Source organism: Lithobates pipiens, unplaced genomic scaffold (genome assembly GCF_037356315.1).
Source record: "Lithobates pipiens isolate NorthernLeopardFrog02 unplaced genomic scaffold, aLitPip1_a1.2 Scaffold_10, whole genome shotgun sequence".
In the NCBI taxonomy this organism is placed as follows: Eukaryota; Metazoa; Chordata; class Amphibia; order Anura; family Ranidae; genus Lithobates; species Lithobates pipiens.
This window is the reverse complement of record NW_027507686.1, coordinates 52,709,743-52,737,481: the sequence shown is the minus strand read 5'-3', so window position 1 is coordinate 52,737,481 and position 27,739 is coordinate 52,709,743. Positions and strand designations below refer to the sequence as shown.

At 46.4% G+C, this 27,739-nt stretch overlaps 1 protein-coding gene across 1 annotated transcript; it reads right to left on the bottom strand.

Annotated features, from left to right (window-relative positions):
* Nucleotides 1-1,089: 1,089 nt before the first annotated feature.
* Nucleotides 1,090-27,739, bottom strand: ATMIN (ATM interactor). The gene is made up of 4 exons (XM_077454868.1): nucleotides 27,489-27,739; nucleotides 9,177-9,302; nucleotides 5,758-5,957; nucleotides 1,090-3,205 (listed from the first exon to the last, which is right to left on the bottom strand). Exons 1-4 carry the CDS (start codon nucleotides 27,678-27,680, stop codon nucleotides 1,444-1,446), a joined length of 2,280 nt encoding a protein of 759 aa, XP_077310994.1. The 5' UTR covers nucleotides 27,681-27,739; the 3' UTR covers nucleotides 1,090-1,443.

Below are 27,739 nucleotides of genomic sequence, written 5' to 3'. Positions count from 1 at the left end.
ATTTCAAAAAAACTTTCAGTGTAAGGGCCGGTGTCTTGTCATACAATGTCCTCCATCCGATAGTGTCCGCTGCGTACTGTGCATGCGCAGTACACAGCAACACAGATTCCCGAAAATTTCAGAGGATAAACGGCGCCTGCGCCGTGAGTCTAGGTTCTATCCCCACTATCCAAGTGGACAGAGTAGGAATAAAAAAGAGCCGAGCGCAGCGAGGCCGAGCCCGAAGCGTGCGAGCGAAGCTCGCCCACGAGGGGCCCTCAAATATTCACAACCCTATGTCCGCTTGGATGGTGGGGCTACCACCTCCACTCACGGCGCAGGCGTCGTTCAGCTTCGGAGATTTTCCAAAGCTTCGTCTGCTCCGTGCTGTGCATGCGCAGTACGGCCCGGACACTATTTGATGGCCGGACATTATACGGCACAACACCGGTTCACACTGGTGCGATGTCAGATCAGATGCAATTCGCACCACACTGCAGTGAAAAAAAAAATCACATGCGATCTGTGCGATGCGATTTCAGCCATAAAGATCGTATGGCTGAATTTCCATTAAACTCGTACAGGACCCTTTTGTCTGCAGCAGAATCTGATCACATGGGTGTTTACACCCATGCAATACGATTCCTGTCGGAGATAGCAGATTGCACTGCGATATGCAAACGGATTTGGGGGTGTCATTAACTTTTAGTGCTAGTTCACACCAGACACCGTTCTGTGTGCTTTTTTTTTGCACTAAAAAAAGGCATGCACAGTGTTTTCCAATGGCTCTAGTTCACACCATGCAGTCAGTTTCCGGTGCAGAAACGAACTGGAAACTGACTGCATGGTGTGAACTAGAGCCTTTGGAATACATGGAAAACACTGTGCATGCATTTTGTGCAGAAAAAAAATAAATAAATAAAAAAGCACACAAAGCTGCATCTGGTGTGAACTATCCCTTACCCAACACTCCCAGCAGTTTGCATAGGGCAGTGTGAACTGCTGCTGGGAAACATACGATGCGGGAACCTGCAGTGGATTCGCAGGGTTCCCGCATCGCAGCAGGGTGAACCAGCCCCAAGACCGTTTTAAGCAAAGAACCACAAGAAGTTTACAGTCAGCCAGATAATTCTTTATCGTCACACTATAAATAATTTACAATGAAAACCAAAATAAATAAAGTGCTTTTCTAGGTGTTTGCGCCAATATACAAAATAGACCAAAATGTCTACAAGATTGGTGTACAACGTCATGCAATTCAGAATCACGTTAAATAAAAACAGCATTTAATATTTATGCCATGCCTACTAATGGCCACGACGGTCTATAAAGGCTGTGCAGATGGACAGAAATAGTGAGGTATTACATTAAGACATGCAGAGACAAACCAATAAATAGAAAGCAAAGGAGGATGTTAGAATTCATTCACTGCTATCGGTATGATTGAGTCTGAAGGCGCGCCTGTTAGCTCTCTGATTTGTCAGAAAACAAAGCGTAGCGCTCCTCACAGGTCTGGGTCTCCACTGAGCTGAACTGAGACTCCATTGTATTCCATGCCAGATCTGCCAGGAGAAAGTCATCCATAGCAGTCTGGGTTTCGTTGCTCGTAAGGAATAAACTCCCAAGAGTCTCAAAGCAGCTGTCGGTGGTTTGAGTCTGGGCGCTGTTCTGCTGTACTTGGCTCTCCAGGACATGGCACGGCACATTTTTGCTGGTTGATGCTCCATCTGTGTGGCTTTCTGCGTCAGAAGAGTCCGTGCTTATCGAAAAGCTTGACTGTTTCAAGAGACTGCCCAGACGCAAGGGAGAATTACGGTCCAGAAAGAGATTCAAGTCCGTCTGGGTTTGAGTATCAAACATCTCCATCCCCAGCATATTGGAATTGCCTTTGTTTGAAAAGGATTGGGTCGAGTCATTAGAAAACAGAAAATCTGTTTGGGTTTCAATATCCAAATATTCCGAATTCAGATTGCTCAGCATGCTCTCTTCAGTCTGGGTCTGGATATTTGATGCTGAAAAGAAATCGTCTATGTCGAAATCGATGCCAGTGTTGGGGTTACAGTTAGAAGATATATGGGCTTCTCCAGCTGAGAGCAGATTGCGATTATCCAACGGCTGGCTGGATATATTGTCAGATAGGATTTTTTCGAGGTCACTTAATAGCTCCATAGTTTGCGTTTGGTTATCGGTCATGTTTTGGGATGGGAAGGTCCCATTTTGTGTGCTGAAATTAATGAAAGAGGGAGGTTTCATTTCCTCTACTCTGATGTCCTTAATGGCATCTGTATTCAGTAGATTTTGCCCCAAGGTGTAGGAACTGTCTGGTTGGTTTGTCTGCGTAGACACAGTGTAAAAGGAATTGGTGTCATTGAAGAGATCACAACTGACTGCCTGGTCCACCAACAGAGGGTTCTCTCTCAGCAGAGAAGCACTGCTCGTCTGAGTCTCCCGAGAGATTCCACAATTGACACAAGAATCGATAGAAACCTCTGGCTGAGATTTTGGGGGCAATGAAGAAGAGTCCTGCAGTGTTTGAGTCTCTACACTGATTGGCAAAGTCATCTGGGCAGTAAAGGACAAGTCTGTTTGGGAAGAAGATGAAACGCTAAACTCATTGGTGGGCCAGGAGGTGCCGGGTAAAGCGCTGGGGGTAAAATAAGATAAGTCAGTTTGAACGTCAGATGTGATTTTGCTTTTGGACAATAAACTGTTCGAATTGGAGTGCGAGTCACTGGGCAATAGTCTACCCATATTGACTTGTACATAAGAATTAGCAGCTCCTAGACAACTAGCTTGAGGGAGGTTACTAGATAACGAAGTCTCAGCATCCAGACTTGGAAGGACTGTTCCGCTATAATGAGGTATGAATTGCAATGTACTTATGACTGGTCCACGACTATTAACTGCTACCACTACAGATTTCATAGGACAGTCGTTGGTCGAGACTAGGACAGGCAGGTGAGCCAGCTGCATGATTGGTAATTTAACTACCGCCAACTTAGGCTTTGGTAACAAGAGTTTTTGTGCTTGATTTGGCTGTAAAGTGTCTCCTGTAACATAGGAAGCAATGCAAGTTTCACTCCCAGATGATGCCTTTAACTCTGCCATCTGCTGGTCAGAAGTTGTAACTGCTTCGAGCTGATCATTTTTGACAACACACTCCTCATTCACAGCTTTCTGGTTCTGTTTTAATGCATCCAGTTTTCTTTTCTTTACAGGGGGGTCTCTGCAAAGAACAAGACATTATGTGTGAATCATCATGGAAAAGGCAAGGGTTAAAATGATTTATAATTAACAGTTTAGTCCATCCAAAATTATATTTTGAATAAATGCCAGGAAAACTTGCTCAGCAGCTTCTTACAGCTTTCTAGGACTTGGATAAAAATTTCTGTATCTGAAATCTCAGCTCACCTGCCATGGCCATTACAAGGAGGTCCCGTTCAGTGTTGGGGGGGGGGGGGGGGGGGGGGCAGTACATTGTTTAAATTAAACCTGCTCTACAAATTGACCATTTAACAAAAATGTCAACAGTGCCGTTACTTCACTTTTCAAGAAAATACTTTCCTATATACCTTCAGAAATTACTTTTACTTGCTAGGGGGACTTGACTTGAATTAAAGTGACCCCAAGTATTATTAGGGTTTTCCCAATACCACTTTAAGACAGTACAAGTGCCGATACTCGTCTCCCCATGCATAGGATGCATTAAGGTGAAAAAACACGGAGGGCTTGCATCCCCTTTAATGTCATGCGACAGTGGCACAGATATGCAGCACTGATGACGCATGGACTATGTCAGTAGTTTTTGTCTTTATCTGAGGACACAGATTCCCCAGTCCCTTTCTCTGCAGCCTCAGCTGCACTGAAAATGAATGGACAGGAGACAAACTGAAGCATCGTAAATACAGTTAACGATGCTCAGATGACAGTTACAAATGAATAGAGTCAGTGATCGCTGACTATGCATTCAAAAAGGGTATCGCCAATGCTTGGTATCAGCACCGATACTAGTATAGGTGCAACCCTAAACAATATCCTTATTTTCCAAATATAATCTATACACATCCACCACCCAATGGTCCTGCAATCTTTTTCATTAAATCATTTCTTACTGTGTTTTTTTTCTGGCTACTTGCAACATCCGTCATGAGCACCTGAACCTATCCTTTGTGCAATACGCGGTGCACATTGGTTGCAGTCTTGCACACTACAGTTTCCCATGGTCCATTTCAGGAGCAAGCAACAAAAAAGGCATTTGGAGACTGGAGAAAGCGGAGAGCAATAGAAGGTAAGAATACATACTATAGGTGAATAGAATATTTTTTTTTAAATCACAGCTTACCATTTCTGTCAGGTCGGGTTCACACTGGAACTGGCTGCGGATCGCACAGGAGCGCTTTGCATCCATGTTCCCCGTTTCATGGACGAATCTATGCCCGAATTCAGCCCTGAAAACTGAGTCAAAGATGCACAGTGTGCTCCGCAGCCGAGATATGTGAACTGGCTCCATAGGGAGCCAGTCACACATTCTCCTGCTATGCGAAGTGGGAAAATAAATAAAAAAGGAGTGGGAGAGGGAATGTTGCAGATTGCAGTTTCACAGAACTTCTCAGTCAGTAAAGCCTCGTTCACGTGGGTGTATTTAAAATGGTTGCAAAGGCTGAAGGTTTTTTTCCTTTTTGCATTCTATACATGAAGATAAACGCCTGTGTGCTGCTCCCCCCACTACTCATCTGAGCCCCCTCCCAATGCAGCAATGTGCACGAGAGCATTGGCTGTCCCAGGACTCCCTCTCCTCATTTGCCGAGACAGCAGTGGGAGCCATTGGCTCCCACTGCTGTCAATCACAGCCAGTCAGCCAATGAGGAGAGAGCAGAGGCAGGACTGAGCAGCTACTCCGTGCATCTTCTAGACGCATAGAGCAGGGCTTGGGAATGAGCATGCACCAGTGCCCCCATAGCAAACAGTTTGCTATTGGGGGCACTGGTTAAGGTGGGGAACACAGGAGTGCCAGCAGGGGACCCCAGAAGAAGAGGATCAGGGCTGCTCTGTGCAGAACCATTGCACAGAGCAGGCAAGTATAACATGTTTGTATTTTATTTTTTCAAGCCGAACCTTTAATACCACTTTAAGCGTATGCTCATGTTTGTCCGCTCAAGGAGGCACAGGAGTTCCATGGATGCCAGTGCTGCCAGTCCTGTTTAATGTCAGTTGGGTTGCAGCGTGGCTGCATGGACAGAACCACTGCTCCCAATTTGACAGCTGTGTGGGCGTTTGGGGCGGCATCTCCACACAACTGTCAAATTGGGAGCAGTGGTTGTGTCGTGTAGCTGCTGTTTACCAACTGGCATGAATGGGACTGCCTGCACAGGGATGCACGAACACCTTTGACACCTGTAATACAGCCCTGACACGAGTGTACGCTAAAGTGGTTCTAAAGGCAGAAGGTTTTTTTTACCTTAATGTATTCTAAACGTGACGGTAAAAACCTTCTCGATGTCAATTCACAGGAACGTGGCTGTCTGAGCTAGGACTGCTGGCGGGAGATCCAAAAAGAAGAGGATCAGATCTGCTCTGTGCAAAACCATTATGCAGAAAAAGGTAGTGCTAACATGTTATTGGGGAAAAAAAATAAAAATAAAATAACCCACACAATACAACCTTTAGAATCATTTTAAATCTGTCCATATGAACGAGGAAAAAGGGTCTTGAAATAATCTTTGCAGCAGTTTAAACTAAGTTTATAAATATCCAGCAAGCAGATCAAAGCTCTTTCACCTGTGTTCAAGGGGAACTTCGTGGCCCATTCTATGAGTATGCGATAATAGGGCAGTTCTGCTGGTGTAAGGACATCCACAGGTGCACTTGAAAGTCTTCCCACAGTACCCAATATGCCGCTTTAAGTCCCATTCTGTGCCATACGAGCTTCCACATTTTTCACATTTGTGCTTTTTCTCAGCATGCATTTTCATAAAGTGCTGAAATGCAAAAAAAAAACAAAACAAACTGAACATTTACTTACAACTAGTGAACATAAACTATGTAGTATACTATCAAGTCTTCTGCTGCAAGAATTAAAGAAATAATAATTCAGTATAGGCAGAGGAATACAAAAGTGACAATTACATTCAAGATGTTGCACTCCCATGCTAGCTGTGGGACCCATAAATAACCCCCAACCACCCCCCTTTGGTGGGAGGTGGTTTTGGTGGATGGGATACTCTGTCCTCAGCCCTCTTTCACACCACAGCCCCCCTTTACAGCACAGACCCCCTTTATATCAGTGTCTACAGCCCACTTTAAAGCAGTCCCACAGTGTCCCCAGTTACCCTTCACATCACAGCCCCCTTTACATTAATGTAACAGGGACTGCACTGTAAAGGAGGCACTGCGATATAAAGGGAACTGGACAGTAATTACAGTGCCCCTTAAAAAGCAGTCCTCTTTATATTACAGTGCCCCTAGCAATCACAGCCTCCTCCCGTCAGTGCCCCTGCAGTCCCACCCCACACCTTTCTTCTCCAAAACCCCTTTCACAAAAATTTCCTAAAAATGTATTTCCTAAAAATAGCACCTGCAAAGCACCCTGAAATAGCCACTGCTGTCTCGCCAATGTGAAAGCCCCTGGGACTTTCACACTGGAGCGGTGCGCTGGCAGGACGCAAAAAGTCCTGCTAGCAGCATCTTTGGAGCAGTGTATACACCAAGCCTAAATCGCTCCTGCCCATTGAAATCAATGGGGCAGCGCAGCAATACCACCCGGCATAGCGCATACCACTTTGCTGTGGTTTTAACCCTATCACGGCTAGTTTTCAACCCTTTCTCAGCCGTTAGCTGGGGGGTAAAGCAGCGCTTTGCTGCCGACGCACCCACCGCCACAGTGTGTAAGAGGCCTAACATCACATTTCCCCAGTCCAATCCTTGCCTCCTGTGCACAGCAGGGCAAAGGCTATTATCAGTCAGTATGTCCTCTAGCTCCTCCGCCCGGACGCTAAAAGATCATCATAGCAGCATGGCAGGGGGCAGGAGGCGCTCTCCATTTTCATCTGCAGCGCCTCAGTTTGTGCCTGCCCTACTCTATTGCTGTCCAGACCACACCCCGGGCTAGAACCCCTGTTAAATGTTTATTTCTATTGCAGATTCTTCCTCCCTTTCTGTCTAGTAAAACAGAATTTGTTGCCACTGGAACAAGTGAGGGAAACACTCTCACTTTCTCTCGAACAAAGCCCCAGACAGCATAAAGCTCTTGGTTTGTAACAACCGGCATTACTGACCAAATCTCAAGATCTATTTTTACAGGAAACATGTAGATTTGCATATAAAATGTAGCTACCTAAAAACTAGAGATGCTGCTTTAACCAAATGTGACCTCTGCATTCCTTACCTTTAAGTTTACGTTAAAGTAGAGGGAAGGGTTAAGGAATAAAATCTACTTTATACATTACTTCTCCACTGCAGTTTATGCAAAAAAAAAAAAAAATGGGGAGCAATGTACATAACCTTCTCCCAAGTTCTTCCAAGTGGTCACATGACCTCAAAGTTCCAGCCCATCAACAGTTAAGAGGAGGTCTGTCCAACGCTGCAAAAATTAAAAGCCAGCAATTGCACATACATTTTTACATATACCTTAACTGTGCAGAGATCACTTTTATATGTTGGCAGCTACCCATTAATATTTTTCTATTAGTGGCTGTTTTAGGTAGGGGATTTTGGTTGTGCGCACTAGCACCTTTTAATCTATTTAAACTGCACATACTGCAGCTGCTGAGTTTTAATAAAGCAGACACTTGCCTGTCCTGGAGTCCAACGATGTCGGGTGCATGCCGCCTTCATTGCGATTAAGGGAACCCAGCAGTGAAACCTTATGGCTTCACACCAGGAACCCTACTGCGCATGCATGAGGCTCCGCACCTCTCTATTACTGGCCGACGGCCGGAGAAGGAGGACGGAGGTTGAGCGGTGACATCCTGCGACTGAGGCTCCCGGGAGTGGGAACAGGAAAAGTTGCCAAATGTGGCACCGGAGGGGAGGAGGAGTACTACGGGTGGAAGTTCCACTTTTGGGTGGAACTCCGCTTTAAGGTGAAAAATCTTTTGTGCTGCAGCCCCCCAGGCTTCCCCTTTATTTACTCAAGCCGGCTTTGATCCAGCAATGTGCACGAGAGCAGCGGCTTCCACTGCTGTCTCCCTCCTCATTGGACAGGTTGCTAGCAGTGGGAGTCACCGGCTCCCGCTGCAATCAATCAAAAGCTGTGACGTGGGAGTGGAGAGCAGAGACGAGTCCTGCCATCTGTGTCAATGAATGCAGCAGTGGTAATGTGGAGAAAGTAGGCATGGGTACCCCCAAGGAAAGCGGCGTGGGGCACCCACTGAACAGAAAAAGAAGAGGATCGTGGCTGCCCTGTGCAAAACCATTGCACAGAGCAGCCAAGTATAACATGTTTTTTTTTTTCCTATTTAAAACAAACACCCACAAAGCTTTAATAACACCTTCCATGATCAGCTCCCCCTCCTTCACTAAATACTTACCTGAGCCGATTTCTGTGCCCAAGAGCAGCAACGCTGCTTCCTCTCTCCTAACAGGACTTAGAGGAAACAGCAGAAATTGTCAATCAAATCCTGTGAGATGGAAGCACAGGGCAATGCCGAGCCGCGGTGTGTGTGTGTGTGTGTCTATAGAAGCACACAGCCCGGCCTGTATCGAGCCCACACAAGTGCCATAGCAAGCAGCTTGCTATGGGGGCACCCGAAATGAAGGCGCCTAGAACGCCAGCAAGGGACACCAAATGAGGAGGTTGGCTTGGCTCTATGCAAAGCCATTGCACAGAACAGATAAGTATAAAAAGTTTAATTTTTGAAGAAAACAAATGTTGTTCTTTACAAGTACCATTACCTAGTTGTTGAGACACCAGATTACACAGTGGAGCCAGAGCTTTGAAGTTATATGACCACCTAGAATACCATAGGGGAGAAAGGCATTTCATTGTAGTTTTTACTAAAATGTATGCGGGGCGATATGGAGGCAACATATCAAATCAGGTATATTCTTTAGCCTTTCCTTCTACTTTAACGTAGACATTGCAAAGAGGCAGTTTTGATATTTTCTTCTGAAAACACATTTTTAAATACAATTACCACTTAATCTGAATGGGCCAAAGCTATAGAATACATTTTAAGCACAAATATAAAAACTCATACCTGCTTGACACGAGAAAACTGTGAGAAGGGCCTATTTGTGCCTCTTGGACAACCCTCAACTGGACAACAGTATAGCTTCTGTGACGCCTTTAAGTCTTTCCGTAGTGTGGGATTGGATATTCCTTCCTGGAAAAACAAAACAAAAAAAAAACCGACAAATTAAATTTAAGATTAAATGTCACAAGTGACACACAGCAGGATACAGATTCAAAAAGTTAAATAAGGTTAAAATATTTAACAACATACAAACAGCAATCAAAATGTACTTTTAGCAGCTTAATCTATTTAAAGCATAAACTGGCAGTTTTTTTTCCCTATCTACAGTAAAGAATCAGATTATTGGTCCTTCCTATGACTACCAAGAACTGATTATTCAGTACCAACTCTACTTCTGAGTGCCTTCTCGCTTATCCCCTTCTTACCCACGTGCCACTATAAATTAGTACACAAAGCCAAGTGTTTAAGGTCACAGCAGTCATGGTGTGCCCCATTGTAACAATTTAATTATGACAATTTCTTAACAGCACAACTTCAGTTCAACAGCACTGGAGTGTAGTACCTAGCTTTTCCCTCCCTTAGGTGGCGCTCAAATCACAAAATTGAACAGAAGCAGAAAATTTGGCAGGTAACAGTTCCCGCTTATTTTGGATGCGTCGATCATAGTTTTCTAGAGGGTTCAGCTTTAATCGCTTGTCTACCACTGTAAATGTATGGACAGATATATGGAGGATGTTTATTTCTGCAGTGTCATTTTGAAACGGCACTGCAGAAAGAACCCTTGGTGGCAATTAGTTGCATTGAATGGTTTACAGGCCGATCCGAGCAGCTCTGTACCTAGTGATAGCCATGATGACCAGTGATCACAAATGTAAACAGTACTACTGTTTACAATTGAGAGCCCACCCCTTCCTTTCACAATGAAGGAACCTAATGAATGATTATTCATTACTTCCAGTTTGCATGCAGTAGAAGAAGATTTGGGGTAGAGGAGATGCGAGTGTGGGATGGTCTTTTTCCTCCTCATCCTCTTCTGTACAGATATCCACCTTCTCCCACTGTATATGACCTGAACAGGTCATATCTACTATTGCATCATTTCCAAGCTCTGCGTTTTACCCATCTCAAGACTGGCATTTTTCTTAACCACTTAAGGACCGCCGCATGCCAATGTACGTCATTACAATGGCATGTACAGGCACAAGCACATACATGTACGTGCTTGCCTTCCAGCGGGTGGGGGGTCCGATCGGACCCCCTCCTGCTGGATGCGGCGGTCTGGTTCGCTTCAGGAGCGATCCGGGATGAGGGGATGGCCGTTGGTTTCTGGCCATCCCCTCTCGATTGCTCCTGGCGAATGAGAAGCTTCCTCCCACTGTGTATTGTATACACAGGCAGGGAGGAAGTGATGTCATTCTCCTCGGGGCGGTCTTAATGACCGGACTACGAGGAGAAGACACAGTAAGTCTGCACCAAACACTACACCGACACTAAATAACACATAGGCACACAAACCCACCCCCCTCCCCCCCCCCCCCAGTCACAGTGTCACTGATTGCAGTGATCATTTATTTACTGATCACTGCATTCAGTGTCAGTTGTAAAAGTAAAAACTGTCAGGGCAGTTAGTGTTAGGTCCAGGGTAGCCCCCTACCACCCCCAATAAAGATTTAACCCCCTGATTGCCCTTAGAGTTAACCCTTTCACCCCCTTTTGCCAGTGTCACTAAGCGATCATTTTTCTGATCGCTGCATTAGTGTCGCTAGGTAGCTAGTTATTTTTTTAGGTTCACTGCCAGGTTTTTATAGCGCTAGGTACCCCAATATACTACCCAATAATGGTTTTAACCCCCTGATTGCGCCTAGTTAACCCTTTCACCAGCGATCACAGTATAAGTGTCACTGGTGACGCTGGTTAGCCAGTTAGTTATTTAGGTTCCCCGTCAGGTTTTTATATAGCGCCAGGGACCCCCATATACTACCTAATAAAAATTTGAACCCCCTGATTGCCCCTAGTTAACCCTTTCACCAGTGATCACCGTATAAGTGTTACGGGTGACTCTGGTTAGTTAGTTTGCTTTTTATAGCATCAGGGCACCCACCATTTATTACCTAATAAAGGTTTAACCCCCTGATCACCCGGCGGGTGATATCAATTAGGTCTTAGGGTCAGGGTCTGCGTCGCCCCAGGCAGCGCCAGGTTAGTGCCAGTACCGCTAACACCCACGTGCAAAGCATAAACCTCCCGTAGTGGTATAGAATCTGAACAGATCAATATCTGATCAGATCTATACTAGCGTCCCCAGCAGTTTAGGGTTCCAAAAAAAAAACGCATTGTTAGCGGGATCAGCCCTGATACCTGCTGGCACCTGCGTTTTGCCCCTCCGCCCAGCCCACCCAAGTGCAGTATCGATCGATCACTGTCACTTACAAAACACTAAACACATAACTACAGCGATCGCAGAGTCAGGCCTGATCCCTGCGATCGCTAACAGTTTTTTTGGTAGCGTTTTATATTTAAATCCGGAAGGCAGTGCTTGGTTTTCGGGGTCCCGTACGTGGCTAGGCTCCCAAAAAGTCCCCCACATGTGGTATCCTCGTATTCGGGAGAAGCAGCAGAATTTATTTTGGGGTGTAATTTGACTTATATAGCAATATATCATTTAGTGACAACTTTGTGCAAAAAAAAAAAAAAAACTGTAATATTCCTGCAAATTGTGGCAAAATATAAAATATTTCATGGACTCAACATGCCTCTCAGTAAATAGCTTTGTGTTATTTTGGCATTTTATGGCCTTCGAAACTGATAGGTAGTGAGGAGTGAAATCAAAAATTTGCACCCTTAGAAATCCTGAAGGCAGTGATTGGATTTCGGGGTGTCGTACGCAGCTAGACTCCCAAAAAGTCCCACATATGTGCTATCCTCGTACTCAGGAGAAGCAGCAGAATATATTTTGGGGTGCAATTCCACATATAACTATGGCATGTGTGAGCAATATATCATTTAGTGACAACTTTATGTAAACTTTTTTTTTTTTTTTTTGTGTCATTATTCAATCACTTGGGACAAAAAAAAAAAAAAAAAAAAGAAATATTCAATGGGCTCAACATGCCTCTCAGAAATTTCCTTGGGGTGTCTACTTTCCAAAATGGGGTCATTTGGGGGGGGTTTGTACCGCCCTGCCATTTTAGCACCTCAAGAAATGAGATAGGCAGTCGTAAATTAAAAGCTGTGTAAATTCCAGAAAATGTACTCTAGTTTGTAGACGCTATAAGTTTTGCGCAAACCAAAAAATATACGCTTATTGACATTTTTTTTTACTGAAGACATGTGGCTGAATACATTTTGCCCTAAATGTATGAATAAAATTTAGTTTATTCGATTTTTCTTATAACAAAAATTAGAAAATATATTTTTTTCTCAAAATTTTCGGTCTATTTATATCGCAAAAAATTAAAAATAAAATAAAAATCGCAGAGGCAATCAAATACCACCAAAAGAAAGCTCTATTTGTGGGAAGAAAAGGACGCAAATTTCATTTGGGTACAACATTGCATGACCGCGCAATTATTAGTTAAAGCAGTGCAGTGCGAAATTGTAAAAAGACCTCTGGTCCTTAGGCTGTTAATTGGTCCGGGGCTGAAGTGGTTAATGTCCTTAAAAAAAAAAAAAAAAAAAAAAGTCCATCATTCAACCAATAAAAAAAAAAAAAAACACAAAAACACACACACACACACACACACACACTAGCCTATACCCATAGTTGATCCAGAGGAAGGCAAACCCCTCCCGATAAAGCATGATCCAATAGAAAGATGCCTCTCTCTCGCTCCATTTCTCTGTTGATACAAGAAAGTAGTTTGCTTGCTTCAGAAACTGCATCTTGGTATTGCGTGCCATTATTAAAGTGGTCCTAAAGGCTCAAGGTATTTTAACGTTTCATGCATTCTATGCATGAAAGGTAAAAAAACTCTGCAGCAGCCTCAGCTCTCTGGGGACTCACATTCTTTATTGGCCGAGGCAGCAGCAGGTGCCATCGGCTATCACAGCCAGTGAGCCAATGAGAAGAGAGAGGGCACGTGTCCAAGCCACGGCTGTGTGTTTGTGAATGGACACGCAGAGTCGTGGCTCAGGAGCAAGCCTGCAGGTGCCCACACAGCAAGCTTTCTCTAGGGCCACTCGGAAGAAGGGAGGGGCCAGGAGCACCGGTGGGGATGAGAAGAGGAAGATCCGGCCTGCTCTGTGCAAAACCTCTGCACAGAGCCGGTGAACAACAGGTTTCCTAATTTTATTTATTTTTAAAGAAGCCTTTAATATCACTTTATAGTATATGATCTACCAGAACACCCAGATCCTTCTCCACCATTGACTCCCCCAGCTGTTCACCTCCACAAGAAAGTTCTGCCACAAAAATGATATAGAATTCATTTGGGGGCAATGTCACATGATCGAGGAATTATCAGCCAAACTATCACAGCACTGAAATTAGAAAAATGGCCTGGTAATGAAGAGGTATGTTCAGGCTTGTACTCAAGTGGTTAAAGATGGAAAAGAACAAACAAAAGCACACAACGAATAGCTTACATACTAGCTTAAAAAAATAAAAAAAAAAATATATGGAAGAAAACCAACAGATTTAAATCATTTCTTTTGTTTTCCAATCTAACCACTTTTCCAGAGTCGCTGGTCAAGCTGTACCATTGGTGGGAACACAACATATTGGGAAATACATAAAAAGTTGGCGTGGATGTCCTTTAGAATGTCGGCTGATCGCCACGCAAAAATGGGTAGTGCTTGTTTTAATTTTTGTAGCAGCTGAGAATCTGTTGGGGCCCGGCACCGAAGGTGGAGTGTCCACAGTGCATGCACCTTCCATAGTGCACTCCTTTTGATCACTGCGCCCCTTACACAGGTGTATGGCCAAGGAGTTGCAGCCCAATGGGAGAACTGAGAGACTGGTGCCCCATTGGGCACACCCATAGCTGCCGTTTAGTCCAATAGCAGATTTCTAACGCACCCACTGCCAATCAGAGCTGACCGGGAAACTAGTCACTCAGTTCCCCATCAGGCTCTGCCCATCCAGTGACAAGTAATTTCCCAAATATGGGCATTGCCATCCCCAACCACTTTGCTTACATTTGTTTGCGGTAATTAGAAACTACCTGAATTTGGCGCAGCAAGGTTACCAAGCCTGGTGTAAATGCTTGCCCGATTTAGCTGCTTTATTGAATTCCCCTGACAGAACCTAGTGATGTGGCAGTTTGGCCCACAATACAGTCAGCAATTTGTTGTCATTTAGTAATTTCCAGTCTAAAATCTACAGCTTTATTTATTATTATGCGACTTTATAACCCTGCCACTGAAGGACCTTGCTCAGGCACTTCCTGCTATAGGGTGGCAACACTCTGTGCCAGTTTCACAAGTACTCTTCTGCATGGTCACCCAGTCACAAGTGCCTCCTGGGACTATAAGCTGCTGTGTCGTTGCTTACTGTGCAGGTAGTTGTCACTATCAGGAAGCCTTAGATTAGAGATTCACTTTCACCTGCAGGGAGCACGTGTGCGCCACCGGCGGTCCTCTTCTGCTGTGATTATTCAGAGCCACACGTAGTAAAAACGCAAGCACTGCCTAGGCACATAGTTAACCCTTTGATCGCCCTAGATGTTTAACCTATTACTAGTGTAGTTGTGACAGTGCATATTTTTAGCACTGATTACTATTAGTGTCACTGGTTCCCAGAAAGTGTCTGATTGTCCGCCGCAATACCGTTGTCCCGCTAGAAGTTCAGGACATATCCCATAGCTTGTAGACGCTATAAAACTCACGTATACCAATCAATATCAAAAAATTAGCAGAATACATATTGCCTAAACTTATGATAAAAATCTGATTTTTTATATTGGATATGTTTTTATAGCAGAAAGTAAAACATTGTTTTACAAAACTATGGTGTTGTTTATAACACACAAAAAAAAAGTGGCGATTTATGGTAAAAATTACACAAAATTGTATTTGAGCACAGCGTTACGCGACCGCGCAATTGTTAAAGTAACAGTGCTGTAGCGCAAAAAAAAGTGGCCTGGTCATGAAGGGGGGGGGGTAAATCTTCGACGTTAAGTGGTTAATGACATGGAGCTGACACCAGCAAATGTAGACAGATAGTGGCTGTAAAGGGTTCAAGTCTCAGCCCTTTCAGCAGGAACTAGCTGAGATCTGAACCATGTATGGGCAGGCTGAATGTACTAAATTTGATCATTCAACTTGGGTACAACCAGCCTGCTAGGTTTTACATGCGATTATTGCTAGCAGCTGTTATAGCTGCTAACAATCACATGTGCTCCTGGCGGGGATGGCTCCCCCCCCCCCCCCCCCCCCGGAAGAACATAATAGCTCCACAGAAGGCAGACAGTGTTGATCAAAGGGGTTCTCTTTGCTGCAACCTGTGATTGCAGGAAATAAAATCATTCAGTCTATGGCTGGCTTTAAAGAGGAAGTAAAGGCTATTTTTTTTTAAATGCAACCTGCAAGGCAAAGATATAATGAGCTAGTATGCATAGCATACTAGCTCATTATGAATAACTTACCTGAGAATGAAGCCCCCGAAGCGGTCCTCCATCTTCGCCGCTGCCATGTATCCTGGAGTGACTTCCGGGTCTCGCTGCTCCGGCGCTGCGATTCGCCGGAGCCGCGATGACGTCACTCCCGCACATGCGCACGGGAGCCGACACGAGCAGCATATCACCATGATCTGCGGCCTGCTCAGTGCGCGCCGCTGTCTACGGCGCATGCGTCGTAGACAGCGGTGCATGTCTTTTTGTAAATATCTCCTAAACCGTATAGGTATAGGAGATATTTCTTGGACCTACAGGTAAGCCTTAATCTAGGCTTACCTGTAGGTCAAAGTGGTTTGTAAGGGGTTACAACCACTTTAAGGTCATCCCGTTAGGCTGAAACCGTATGACTTTGAAGGCAGCTGGAAAGACCACTGTGCCCAGCAAATGCAACCTGCCTGACACACCCAGAAGTGTCAAATAATGGTATTCATACCCCTACAAACCAATAAAGAATGCGCTCACTACGTGCCAGGAAGGGAGATATTGAACATGTCCTTTTACAAGGGGGGGGGGGCCATTTTGTGATCTTGGTGAAGTAGGACAGGCAAAGCTGCATCAGCTCTGCAGCATAAGGTCTAAGAAGATTCAGATTCAGCCATTAGCAACAATGACGCAGCAATACTTTCATCAGCAGTTGCATTCAGACAATAATGTAAACGTCAAAGCACGCCACACTACTGGAAGATGAAAGGCAAACAGAATACATTAAACTCAGCAGAGCACTCCAAACAGTCACCCATTATGTGCTGCAAGGAGACTGAGATACTGTGTAATGCATCATACTTTTGCTGTTCAGCCAGTTAACCACATCAATACCGGGCGCTTAAATACCTTCCTGCCCAGACCAATTTTGAGCTTTCAGCGCTGTCGCACTTTGAATGACAATTGCGCGGTTATGCTACACTGTACCCAAATGAAATTTTTATCATTTTTTTCCCACAAATAGAGCTTTCTTTTGGTGGTATTTCATCACCTCTACGGCTTATTTTTTGCTAAATAAAAAGGGGCGAAAATTTTGAAAAAAAAATAATTTTTTTTTTTGTTAGTTTCAAAACGTTATAAATAAGTACGTTTTCTCCTTCACTGGTGGGACGGCACTGATAAGGCGGCACTGATTAGCGGCACAAATGGGCATGGCTAGGCAGCACAAATGGGCATAAGACAAGTAGAGGCGCAGAGAACCAAAAGTAACATCAACCCAAAAAGGGAGAAATGTCCTCATAAAAGCATATAGACATATAATGCAAATACAGAGAAAATTGTCTCAATGTATGTTTAGGCATCAAGTCCAGTAAGGTTAAATAGTCCTTTAGGGGGATTCCACATGCAGGGCTGCCACCAAAAGGAAAATGGGCATGGCTAGGCAGCACGAATGGGCACTGATAGTTGGCACTGTATTGTACTGATGGATGCCAGTGCCAAACAATAATGCATGCCAATCAGTGATGCCCATTGTGGGCACTGACTGGCATCCATTGTGGTCTAGGGTGGCATACCTGGTGCTGGGCATCCCTGGTGGTCTGGTGGCATCCTCGGGGGGGGGGGGGCTACGCTGATAATCGATCAGCACAGACCCCCCTGTTAGAGGAGCAGCCGATCGGCTCTCCTCTACTCGCGTCTGACAGACGCGAGTGAGGAAAAGCCGATCACCGGCTCTTCCTATTTACACTGTGAGCAGCCGTGATTGGACACGGCTGATCACGTGGTAAAGAGTCTCCCGTCAGAGACTCTTTACGGAGATCGTAGTTGCCGGGTGTCAGACTGACACCCCGCAACAACGATCGCCGCGATGCATGCATATATTTAATATATAACTTACCAATCAAATGTGTGGCTGCATTCATTTTATTTTTAAAGCTTCTTTCCCTCTTCTCACCTGGTGATCTGGCCAGTAACATATTAATACTCACCTGCTCTGTGCAGTGGTTTTGAACACAACAGCCCAGATCCTCTTCTTGGGTCCACCGTTGGCACTCCTGGCTCCTCCCCCTCAACCAGTACTCCCAATAGCAAGATTCTTGCTATGGGGGCACTGGTGTGTGCTCACTCCCAAGTCCTGCTCTATGTGTGCATAAGATACAGAGCTGCGGCTTAGCCCCACCCCCCTCTCTCCTCATTGGTTCACTGGATGTGATTGACAGTGGGAGCCATTGGCTCCCGCAGCTGTCTCAGCAAAAGAGGAGAGGGAGTCCCGGAACAGCTGAGGCTCTCGTGCACATTGCTGGGTCGAGAGGGAGCTCAGGTAAGTATTAGGAGGGCTGTGATGTGAGAAGCACAGATCTTTTTACCCTCATGCATACAATACGCCAGGGCTCGACAAACCCCATGCGCCAGGTCGCCAATGCGACCAGAAATCGCGACCTGGCGCCTAAGCTGCCACCAGCCGACTCACTATCGATGCCCAAGACATGCAGCAGCATTAACACTGACTGCCGTCCTCCTCCCTCCTTCACACTCTGCAGGACCGCGCTGTGTGTGAAACTGACACGCAATGGAGAGAGGAGGATCTGTCAGCCTGATTTCGGGGTGGGCGGGACCCGGCCGGGGTGGGTGGGACCCAGCAAGCTATCAAACACCAGCCAATGGGATCTGGGCGGGTCGCTACGTGTATGTGGCCCGCCCCTTTTCTTAAGCAGCCCAATCGTTGGCTGGTGTTTGATAGCTGCTGAGTCCCGCCCACCCCGGCCGGGTCCCGCCCACCCCGACATCAGGCTGAAATCTGACATATCCACCTCTCTGTTACTTGTCAGTTTCACACCCCGGCAGGGTCCCGCCAGCTCCTCTGTTACATTTCAGTAACAGAGTGCTCCGTGTGAAACCTGCCAGTGCCACCTGCCACCAATCAGTGCCAACCAGTGCCACCTCCAAGCAATACCACCTGCAACCAACCAGTGCCACCTGCCAGCGCCAACCAGTGCCACCGCCAATCAATACCACCTGCCACCACCAACTGCCACCAACCAGTGCCACTGCCAACCAGTGCCACCTGCCAGCGCCAACCAGTGCCACCGCCAATCAATACCACCTGCCACCACCAACCAGTGCCACCTGCCACCAACCAGTGCCACCGCCAATCAGTGCCAACCAGTGGCACCTGCCAGTGCCACCACCAATCAGTGCCACCTGCCAGCGGCAACCAGTGCCATCTGCCACCGCCAATCAGTGCCACCGCCAATCAGTGCCACCTACTAGTGCCACCGCCAATCAATACCACCTGCAACCACCACCCAGTGCCAATCAGTGCCACCTGCCGAGTGCCACCGCCAATCAGTGCCACCGCCAACCAGTGCCACCTGCCACCGCCAATCAGTGCCACCTGCCAACACCAACCAGTGCCACCGCCAATCAGTGCCATCTGCCAGTGACAACTAGTGCCATCACCAACGAGGACCACCTGCCATCGCCAACCAGGGCCACCTGCCAGTGCCAATAGTTCCACTTGCCAGTTTCAAACCAGTGTCACCTGCCAATGCCAACTAGTGTCACCTGTTGGTGCCATCTGGCAGTTCCACGTGCCTTCCAGTGGCAACCAGTGCCACCTGGCAGTGCCAGCCAGTTCCATCTGTTGCCAGCCTTACTCTTTCTGGTCAGCCCATACCCCTGATGTAACAGCGTTTCAATGGAGTTATTGACTGGGTGCTCCATTGTGAGTTAAGGATAGGGGGTGAAAATGAGTGGCCTTACCCCGGGAGCTGAAAAAAAAACTGGCTCCTAACTTTTTTAACTGGCTCCTAAATTCAAAGCAAATTTGTCAACCCCCGCAATACGCACAATATGTAACACGACATCTAATCTTCACTTAAGACACATATGCACCTGTACTATTATTCGGATTCACCAATAAGTAATTGAGTTGAAATATTAGTCAAAAGGGCCCACATATTATCTTGATGTTACGTCAAATGTTTGTTGGAAAGTGGTCTGAAAGATCCTCTTACCGAAACTGTCTTCCCTTGCCATTAGATGTCAGTTGTAAGTGAATGCACCGATCCGATTGCCAACAGAGTGACAACGTGCGGCATAATCTCACAAGCCCGGGTCTGGTGACGCAACAAGTTTATGTCAACGTAGAGGGGAAGAAGCTCCACAATTTAATCAAACCATCTGCTCAGATGATTTCCACAACTATAGAACTAAAAACACAACCAGAAAGCAGCGGTAAAATCACTACCGTGAATGTTTCTGATAATAAGTTCTGTAAAATGCAATGTTTTTTCGACTGAGTAGAGAAAACTTAAAGTATCACTTAAACTATTATAAAACCATATTGGAATCCCTCAGGGGACCTAGTGCAAGTAGCACTTGGCCCTGTTCCAAGCTGTGTTGTTGCTGGGCAGATGGGTCAGACAGCTTGAGACAACACAGAAAGAGACAAGAGTGGATGAAGGGAGAAGATGACAATAAGATGTACTCATGTATGGATTACGATACTTTTTTTCGTAGGCACTGAGTAATTTGCCTGTGATCAGGTAATCCAGAAGAATCCCATTGTTCATATTGTGCACGTTACGCTGAATGGGAAATGCAGCATACAAGGAGAGGGGCAGAGATGACAGTAACTCCCCTATGGTAAGGCCAATAATTTGGGCTTCAGCCTGGGGTGGAGCTACAGCCAGCATAAACAAAGAATTAAAAAATGGATTTTCATTTCTGACCACTGCACAGACCTTGAATGGGACAGAGTGCTATGTGGGATTCAGGATTTATTTTTATTTTTTTAAAGTGGTCCAGAAAAGTCTCATTTAACAGGAGTAATCAGGCTAGGTTTGCTGTGTCCCACTGGATAGATTTCCTTGCACTAAAAAGTTTAGCCTTTACATTCTCTTTAAAGCGGGAGTCCACCGGGACTCCGCGTTTTTTTTTTTTTTTTTTTTTTTTTAAAAGCCAGCAGCTACAAATACTGCAGCTGCTGACTTTTAAATAGTGACACTTACCTGTCCAGCGCGCCCGCGATGTCGGCACCCGAAGCCGATCGCTCGCTCGTGCCGCCGCCATGTTGGGTATGGGAATCAGGAAATGGAGCCTTTCGGCTTCATTTCCCGGTTCCCTACTGCGCATGCGCGAGCCGCGCGGCGCAATCCGGACGGTCCCCGCTGCCTCTGGGAGCTGTGTGTTTCCCAGCAGGCAGCGGGGCACTTGCTGAAGGGGGCGGGCGCTTGCGGAAAGGGGCGTAACGTACGCCCCTTTCCGCAGAGAGCTAGCCCGGAAGTGGGTGCAGTTACCTGGATTATCCAGGTAACTGCACCCCCCTCCCCCCTGAAAGGTGCCGATTGTGGCGCCGGAGGGGGGGGGGGATTCCGATGAGCGGAGGTCCATTTTAGGGTGGACCTCCGCTTTAAGAGAAACCTTCCATGGTATAAACAACGCAGGCAATTTCTTGAAAATGCTTGTTGCCTTGTCCTGACAATTTCTGGCTTTATCTGGAAAGAGCACAGCAATTGGCAATTCTGACTGTACATTCAAAAGTACTGCAACCAGAGAGACTACACTGCAGGCTACCAACAGCGTGAATTGTATGCTGGTGATCCATCTTTATTTCCTCATCTACAGATGGGAACGGGAAGGTAATTCAGGCCTTGCTGGAGTGTGCTGTGAACATAAATCTCACTAGCACTCCATGTGTGTCACATTCAGCTGGACTTGTTCTGAAATGTTGGATATTTGTAGCTTATCCAAGCCACTTCTTCACCTATAATGAGTGTCAAGAGGATACCGGAGCATTTACATCCACACAGGTAGCTACAAACACCTTCAGCCATGGAAATTAAAGGTTTACTGCCTATGAACCCTTCCTAACAGCAAGGATGGAACTATGCAACTACTAGAACATGGTAGCTCTAAATGCTGGGTTGTCTTCCTGACACTCATTAGAACTGAAGAAGTGGCTTGAAGAGGCTGCAAAAAGGTCTTTAACATTACAGAACATTCCAGTTGAATGTAAACACTACTAGATATACCATGACCTGGATACATTCAGAACCTTCATAGACACTCTACATTTGAAATCAGCCTGGCTGGAAATGAGCACTTTTTAGTTTACCGTAGAAGCCATTAGATCTCAGCAGCCACCACCTATGTCTTTATTGGACGTTGGTTCTCTTGGCAGTGGTTAGAAAGTCAGGGAAGCTAATGGGGGGTACAGCCGGCCCTCCTGTACTGAGCTCAGGCCACGTCAGCTCAGCAAGGGACCCAAATACTTTTGGGTGCATGCACAGTAATCCCAAAGACCAAGGTTCCCAGTAATTACAGAAAAGCTACCAGGACCCATCACTTCAGCAGCGGGGGCCAGGAATAAAATTCTTTACTCATTTTCAAGAGTAAGTTCGGTAGTTTTCCATGCCTTCCTTGGTTCCCAACAATTAAAGTAGATCTGTAGACAAAACTTTAATTTTATTTTGGATAGACTAGGGGAGGGTTATAACTCTTTGTCAGATATTGTTTTACCATCTGTATCCCATTGCAGAGATTTCCCCTATACTTCCTGTCCCACAGCCAAACAGGAAGTGAGAAGAAATCCCTGAAAATGAAGGGAGACACCCAGATCACTAGAACTAGTGTCCCCATTGGAAGATTTCCCTTCTATTACTTTTCTGGAGACAAAATTTGTGATTTTCTTTTACTTCACTTTCAATGACAACAGTATACAGGACAAATAGACATGGCGAGTCTCCTTACCAGGAAAAAAACTGTCAGGTGACAATGAATGGCTTTGATTCATGCCATTTGTGTTGCTAGCTGTGATTGGTCACAGTGATCACATGGTACAGACAGGGCCAATCACAGCCCACCTCTACCATGTGATAAGCTGTGGCCAATCACAGTTAATCACAATACACACCAAATGAATCAGTTTCATTCGGTAGAAATGGTTGCTTATACCAGTGGGAAAAAAAAAAAATACTGATCACTTTCCCAGAGTAGTACAAGGTTTCTATGGTAACAGCATGTTAGGCCCCTTTCACACTGGGGCGGGAGTGGTGTCGGCGGTAAAACGGCACTATTTTTACCGTCGTTTTAGCAGCGGTATACAGTTTAGGTTTTACCCCCCTGCTAGTGATCGAGAAGGGGTATACACACTACTCCAAAGATGCGGCTAGCAGGGCTTTTTTTTACCGTCCTGCTAGAGCACCGCTCCAGTGTGAAAGCCCTTGGAGCTTTCACACTGGAGAGACAGCAGAGGCTCTTTCAGGGTGCTTGGCAGGTGCTATTTTTAGTACAATAGCGCCTGCAAAATGACCCAGTGTGAAAGGGGTCTTAAAGAAAAAAAAAAAAAAAAAAAAAAAAAAGGCTGTCAGGATTGATCGATTTTCAGATAGATATAGAGACTCTATAACTTTCCTACAGACTAAATAATATACACAGATTTGTTTTTTTTTTAACCAAGGAAATGTAGCAGAATACCACCTGACCTAAATTTATGAGGAATGCTTGTTTGCAAAACGTTAAACAGAAATGAAAAAAAAAAAAAAAAAAAAAACTCCAGTCATTAAATACCACCAAAAAAAAAAAAAAAACTATGCGTGAAAGAAAAAAAATTATAAAAAAGGTCATATGGGTACAGTGTTGCATAACTGCACAATTGTCTTTCGAAAAGTGGCAGCAGAAAATTGGCCTGGGCAAGAAGGGGTTTAAGTGCCCGGTATTGAAGCGGTTAATAGTATAGTGTGAATGACAGTTCTGAGGCTGCATTTGACCTGCTTTGCAATCCTTAGGATGAAACAGATCCTGTTAGGCCTCATGTACACACAGACTAGGTTGACCGCCGGTGGTTATAACGTTCCTATCCTGAACGAGATTCTTCCGAGGTTGAATCTCTCCTAACCGCAGCAGCTTCTAAACTCTTGTAAAAGCCTATATGTACATGGACACGTAGGCTTTCATTGAGTTGTTTAGCAGTTTTGGCAAAAAAAAAAAAAAAAAAAAAAGCCCTAAGCTCAAGTTTAGATGCTGTAGTGTACATATGAGCCCTTAACCACTTTCAGACCGGACCATTTTGCTGGCTTAAAGGGATTGTAAAGAGAATTTTTTTTTTTTTAAATAACAAACATGTCATACTTACCTCCACTGTGCAGCTCGTTTTGCACAGAGTGGCTCAAAACCTGCTCTTCTGGGGTCCCTCGACGGCTGTCTCTTCTTCCTCCCTCAGATGCTTCTCACGTTCATGCTAGCTCCCTCGCATAGTGAGAAGCATCTGCGGGCGCGCTCCCGTGATACAGCCGGCGGCTATAGCCGCTCGCTGTATCACACCGCCCCGCTCCCCGTGTCAGTGGATGTGATTGACAGCAGCGCAAGCCAATGGCTGCGCTGCTTTCCATCCATCCACTCCAGCCAATCAGCAGCCAGGCTGAACGGTGGAAAGGACGTCGGGGGACGAGCGCGGGACTTTCGAGGGGTGAGGCAAGTAAAACGGGGGGGGGGGGGGTGGGGGGGGCTGGGGGCGCAGGCACTGTCAGATGTTTTTTCACCTTAATGCATAGAATGCATTACGGTGAAAAAACATTTACCTTTACAACCCCTTTAAGACCAGACCACTTATAGCGATTATTGATTGGTTTGCGCAAAACTTAGTGTTTACAAAATAGGGGATAGTTTTATGGCATTTTTATGATTTTTTTTTTTACCAGTAATGGTGGCAATCAGCGATTTTTTATTGTGACTGACATTAAGGCGGACACATCGGACATTTTTGGGACCATTGTCATTTATACAGCAATCAGTGCTATACAAATGCACCGATTCCTGTGTAAACTACACTGGCAGTGAAAGGGTTAACCAGGGGTGGCAGTGTAGGGGTTAAGCGTGTCCTAGGGGCGTGTTACTAACTGTGGGGGCGTGGCTGTGTGTCAGTGAACACTGATCTCTGCTCCAATCACAGGGAGCAGAGATCGGTGTCACTTGTTGCTAGGCAGAACAGGGAGATGCTGTTTACTTCCGCATCTCCCCATTCAGCCTCCCCGTGAGATGATTGCGGGAATCATCGCGGCGATCGAGTCCACGGGACCCACGGGGGTCCCAACAGGCACGCGCGTGATGGCACGGCAGCAATTTCAAATGGACGTACCTGTACGCCAATTTGCTTGCCCATGCCATTCTGCCAACGTACATCGCCGTGCGCCGGTCGGGAAGTGGTTAAAGTCGTTGTAAACTTCTGTAAACACTTCAGACATGAAATAGAACAAAGCAGATCCCTCTATAGCAGTGATGGCGAACCTTGGCACCCCAGATGTTTTGGAACTACATTTTCCATGATTCTCATGCACTTTGCAGTGTAGTTAAGCATCATGGGAAATGTAGTTCCAAAACATCTGGAGTGCCAAGGTTCGCCATCACTGCTCTATAGGGTGTACTTGTCGCTATCAGCATTGGTCACTTCTCACAAGTTTTGCTGACACCAAGAGAAAAGGGGGCAACACTGGAGGGAGCTCCAGCTGATTGAAAACCTCAGCTCTGTTCCTGGGTGCTGTGTGAAGGGGGATGTGTCCCTTCCCTCCAATCAACTCTTAGAGCTTTCCTCACTGAGCTCTGCAGTGTGTAATTTTAGCACTCCAACCCCTATTTTCTTAAAGCTCAGACACGTTTTATAAATTCTGCACTCTGAATGATTGTAGAGAAGAAAAGACAGCAGATAAACAGGTACAACTTATGTAGGTGGATTTGTTTAATCTGTCGTTTTAGTGCTAAAAATAGCACCTGTAAAGTGCCTTTCCTGTCACTCCAGTGTGAAAGCCCGAGTACTTTCACACTGAAGTGGTGCCCTTGCAGGATGGTAGAAAAAGTCCCGCAAGCAGCATCTTTGGAGTGGTTTAGGAGCAGTATATACGCCGCTCCTAAACCACCCTGCCCATTAAAATAAATGAGTAGCGGTGCTACACAGGCGGTACTGATCCCTTCTTCGGCTGCTAGCAGGGGTTAAATGCGCCCCGCTAGTGGCTGAAAAGCGCTGCTAAAACTCACATCACTTTACTGCTGACGCTCTCACCATCTCAGTGTGAAACTGCCCTAACAATCATCATCTAAAATCTGGAGGGTGCAACAAGGGGAGAGCGCGCACGCATCTAAAATCGGAAGGGTGCAACAAGGGGAGAGCGCGCGCGCACATCTAAAATCGGAAGGGTGCAACAAGGGGAGAGCGCGCGCGCGCATCTAAAATCGGAAGGGTGCAACAAGGGGAGAGCGCGCGCGCGCATCTAAAATCGGAAGGGTGCAACAAGGGGAGAGCGCGCGCGCGCATCTAAAATCGGAAGGGTGCAACAAGGGGAGAGCGCGCGCGCGCATCTAAAATCGGAAGGGTGCAACAAGGGGAGAGCGCGCGCGCGCATCTAAAATCGGAAGGGTGCAACAAGGGGAGAGCGCGCGCGCATCTAAAATCGGAAGGGTGCAACAAGGGGAGAGCGCGCGCGCATCTAAAATCGGAAGGGTGCAACAAGGGGAGAGCGCGCGCGCATCTAAAAATCGGAAGGGTGCAACAAGGGGAGAGCGCGCGCGCATCTAAAAATCGGAAGGGTGCAACAAGGGGAGTGCGCGCGCATCTAAAATCGGAAGGGTGCAACAAGGGGAGAGCGCGCGCATCTAAAATCGGAAGGGTGCAACAAGGGGAGAGCGCGCGCGCGCATCTAAAATCGGAAGGGTGCAACAAGGGAAGAGCGCGCGCGCATCTAAAATCTGAAGGGTGCAACAAGGGGAGAGCGCGCATCTAAAATCTGAAGGGTGCAACAAGGGGAGAGCGCGCATCTAAAATCTGAAGGGTGCAACAAGGGGAGAGCGCGCATCTAAAATCTGAAGGGTGCAACAAGGGGAGAGAGCGCATCTAAAATCTGGAGGGTGCAACAAGGGGAGAGAGCGCATCTAAAATCTGGAGGGTGCAACAAGGGAAGAGAGCGCATCTAAAATCTGGAGGGTGCAACAAGGGAAGAGAGTGCATCTAAAATCTGAAGGGTGCAACAAGGGAAGAGCGCGCATCTAAAATCTGAAGGGTGCAACAAGAGAAGAGAGCGCATCTAAAATCTGAAGGGTGCAACAAGGGGAGAGCGCATCTAAAATCTGGAGGGTGCAGGTGGGAAGAGCGCATCCAAAATCTAGGGGGGTCACAGGAAGCAACAGCACAACCAAAAATCTAGGGGTCACGGGAAGGAACAGCACAACCAAAATCTAGGGCTGCGGGAGGGAAGAGTGCTTGTAAAAATCTTCTTGGGAAGGGAAGGGGTACAGGAGAGAAGAGTGCTTTTAAAATCTTGGGTGTACAGGAGGGAGAAGTGCATCTAAAATCTAGGTTAGGGGGTGCAGGAAGGCGTCTTAAACTTGGGGGGGGGGTGCAGGAGGGAAGAGGGCATCTTAAACAGCTACAATCTGGGGGTGCAGGAGGGAGGTGGACCTGGAAGGCCCTCCTATGAAGGAAGGTGGTACTTTCCTCATGCATGGAACTGTCCTCAGGACAAGGGGCCAGTATATAAAGGGACACCTGACAATGGCCTACATATCTACACACAGGACAAATGGCAGCCACACAGTACTGCACTTTTTCCAGGCTAGGAATAGTTACTATGTTAGCAGAACACCCCGCACCCCCCTGTACACCTCTCATCCCTCCCCCACATGGACTCACAGCTCTGTACAGGATTCCCATCCCTCATTCACACCTTGTATAAATCAATCCCCCCCCCCCCTTACACGCCCCCCGTGGTATACCCCACGTTCTCCTCACCTGCACTCCATGGGACTTGACCAAATGCATGTTGAGTGCGGGGGGGTTGGGGAGCACTTTACCGCATCCCTTTACAGTGCACAGTATATTGGTGCGGACCTCCCGGGACAGCTCGCTGACGGACGGCTTAACAATCTCCCAATGATCGCAGGAGTATAGAGCCCGCACCCTCGCACCTCCCGGTGCAGCCATGATACCCCACCCAACCCAACACCCGGCACAGTACACACACCGGCGTGTACCGAACCCCA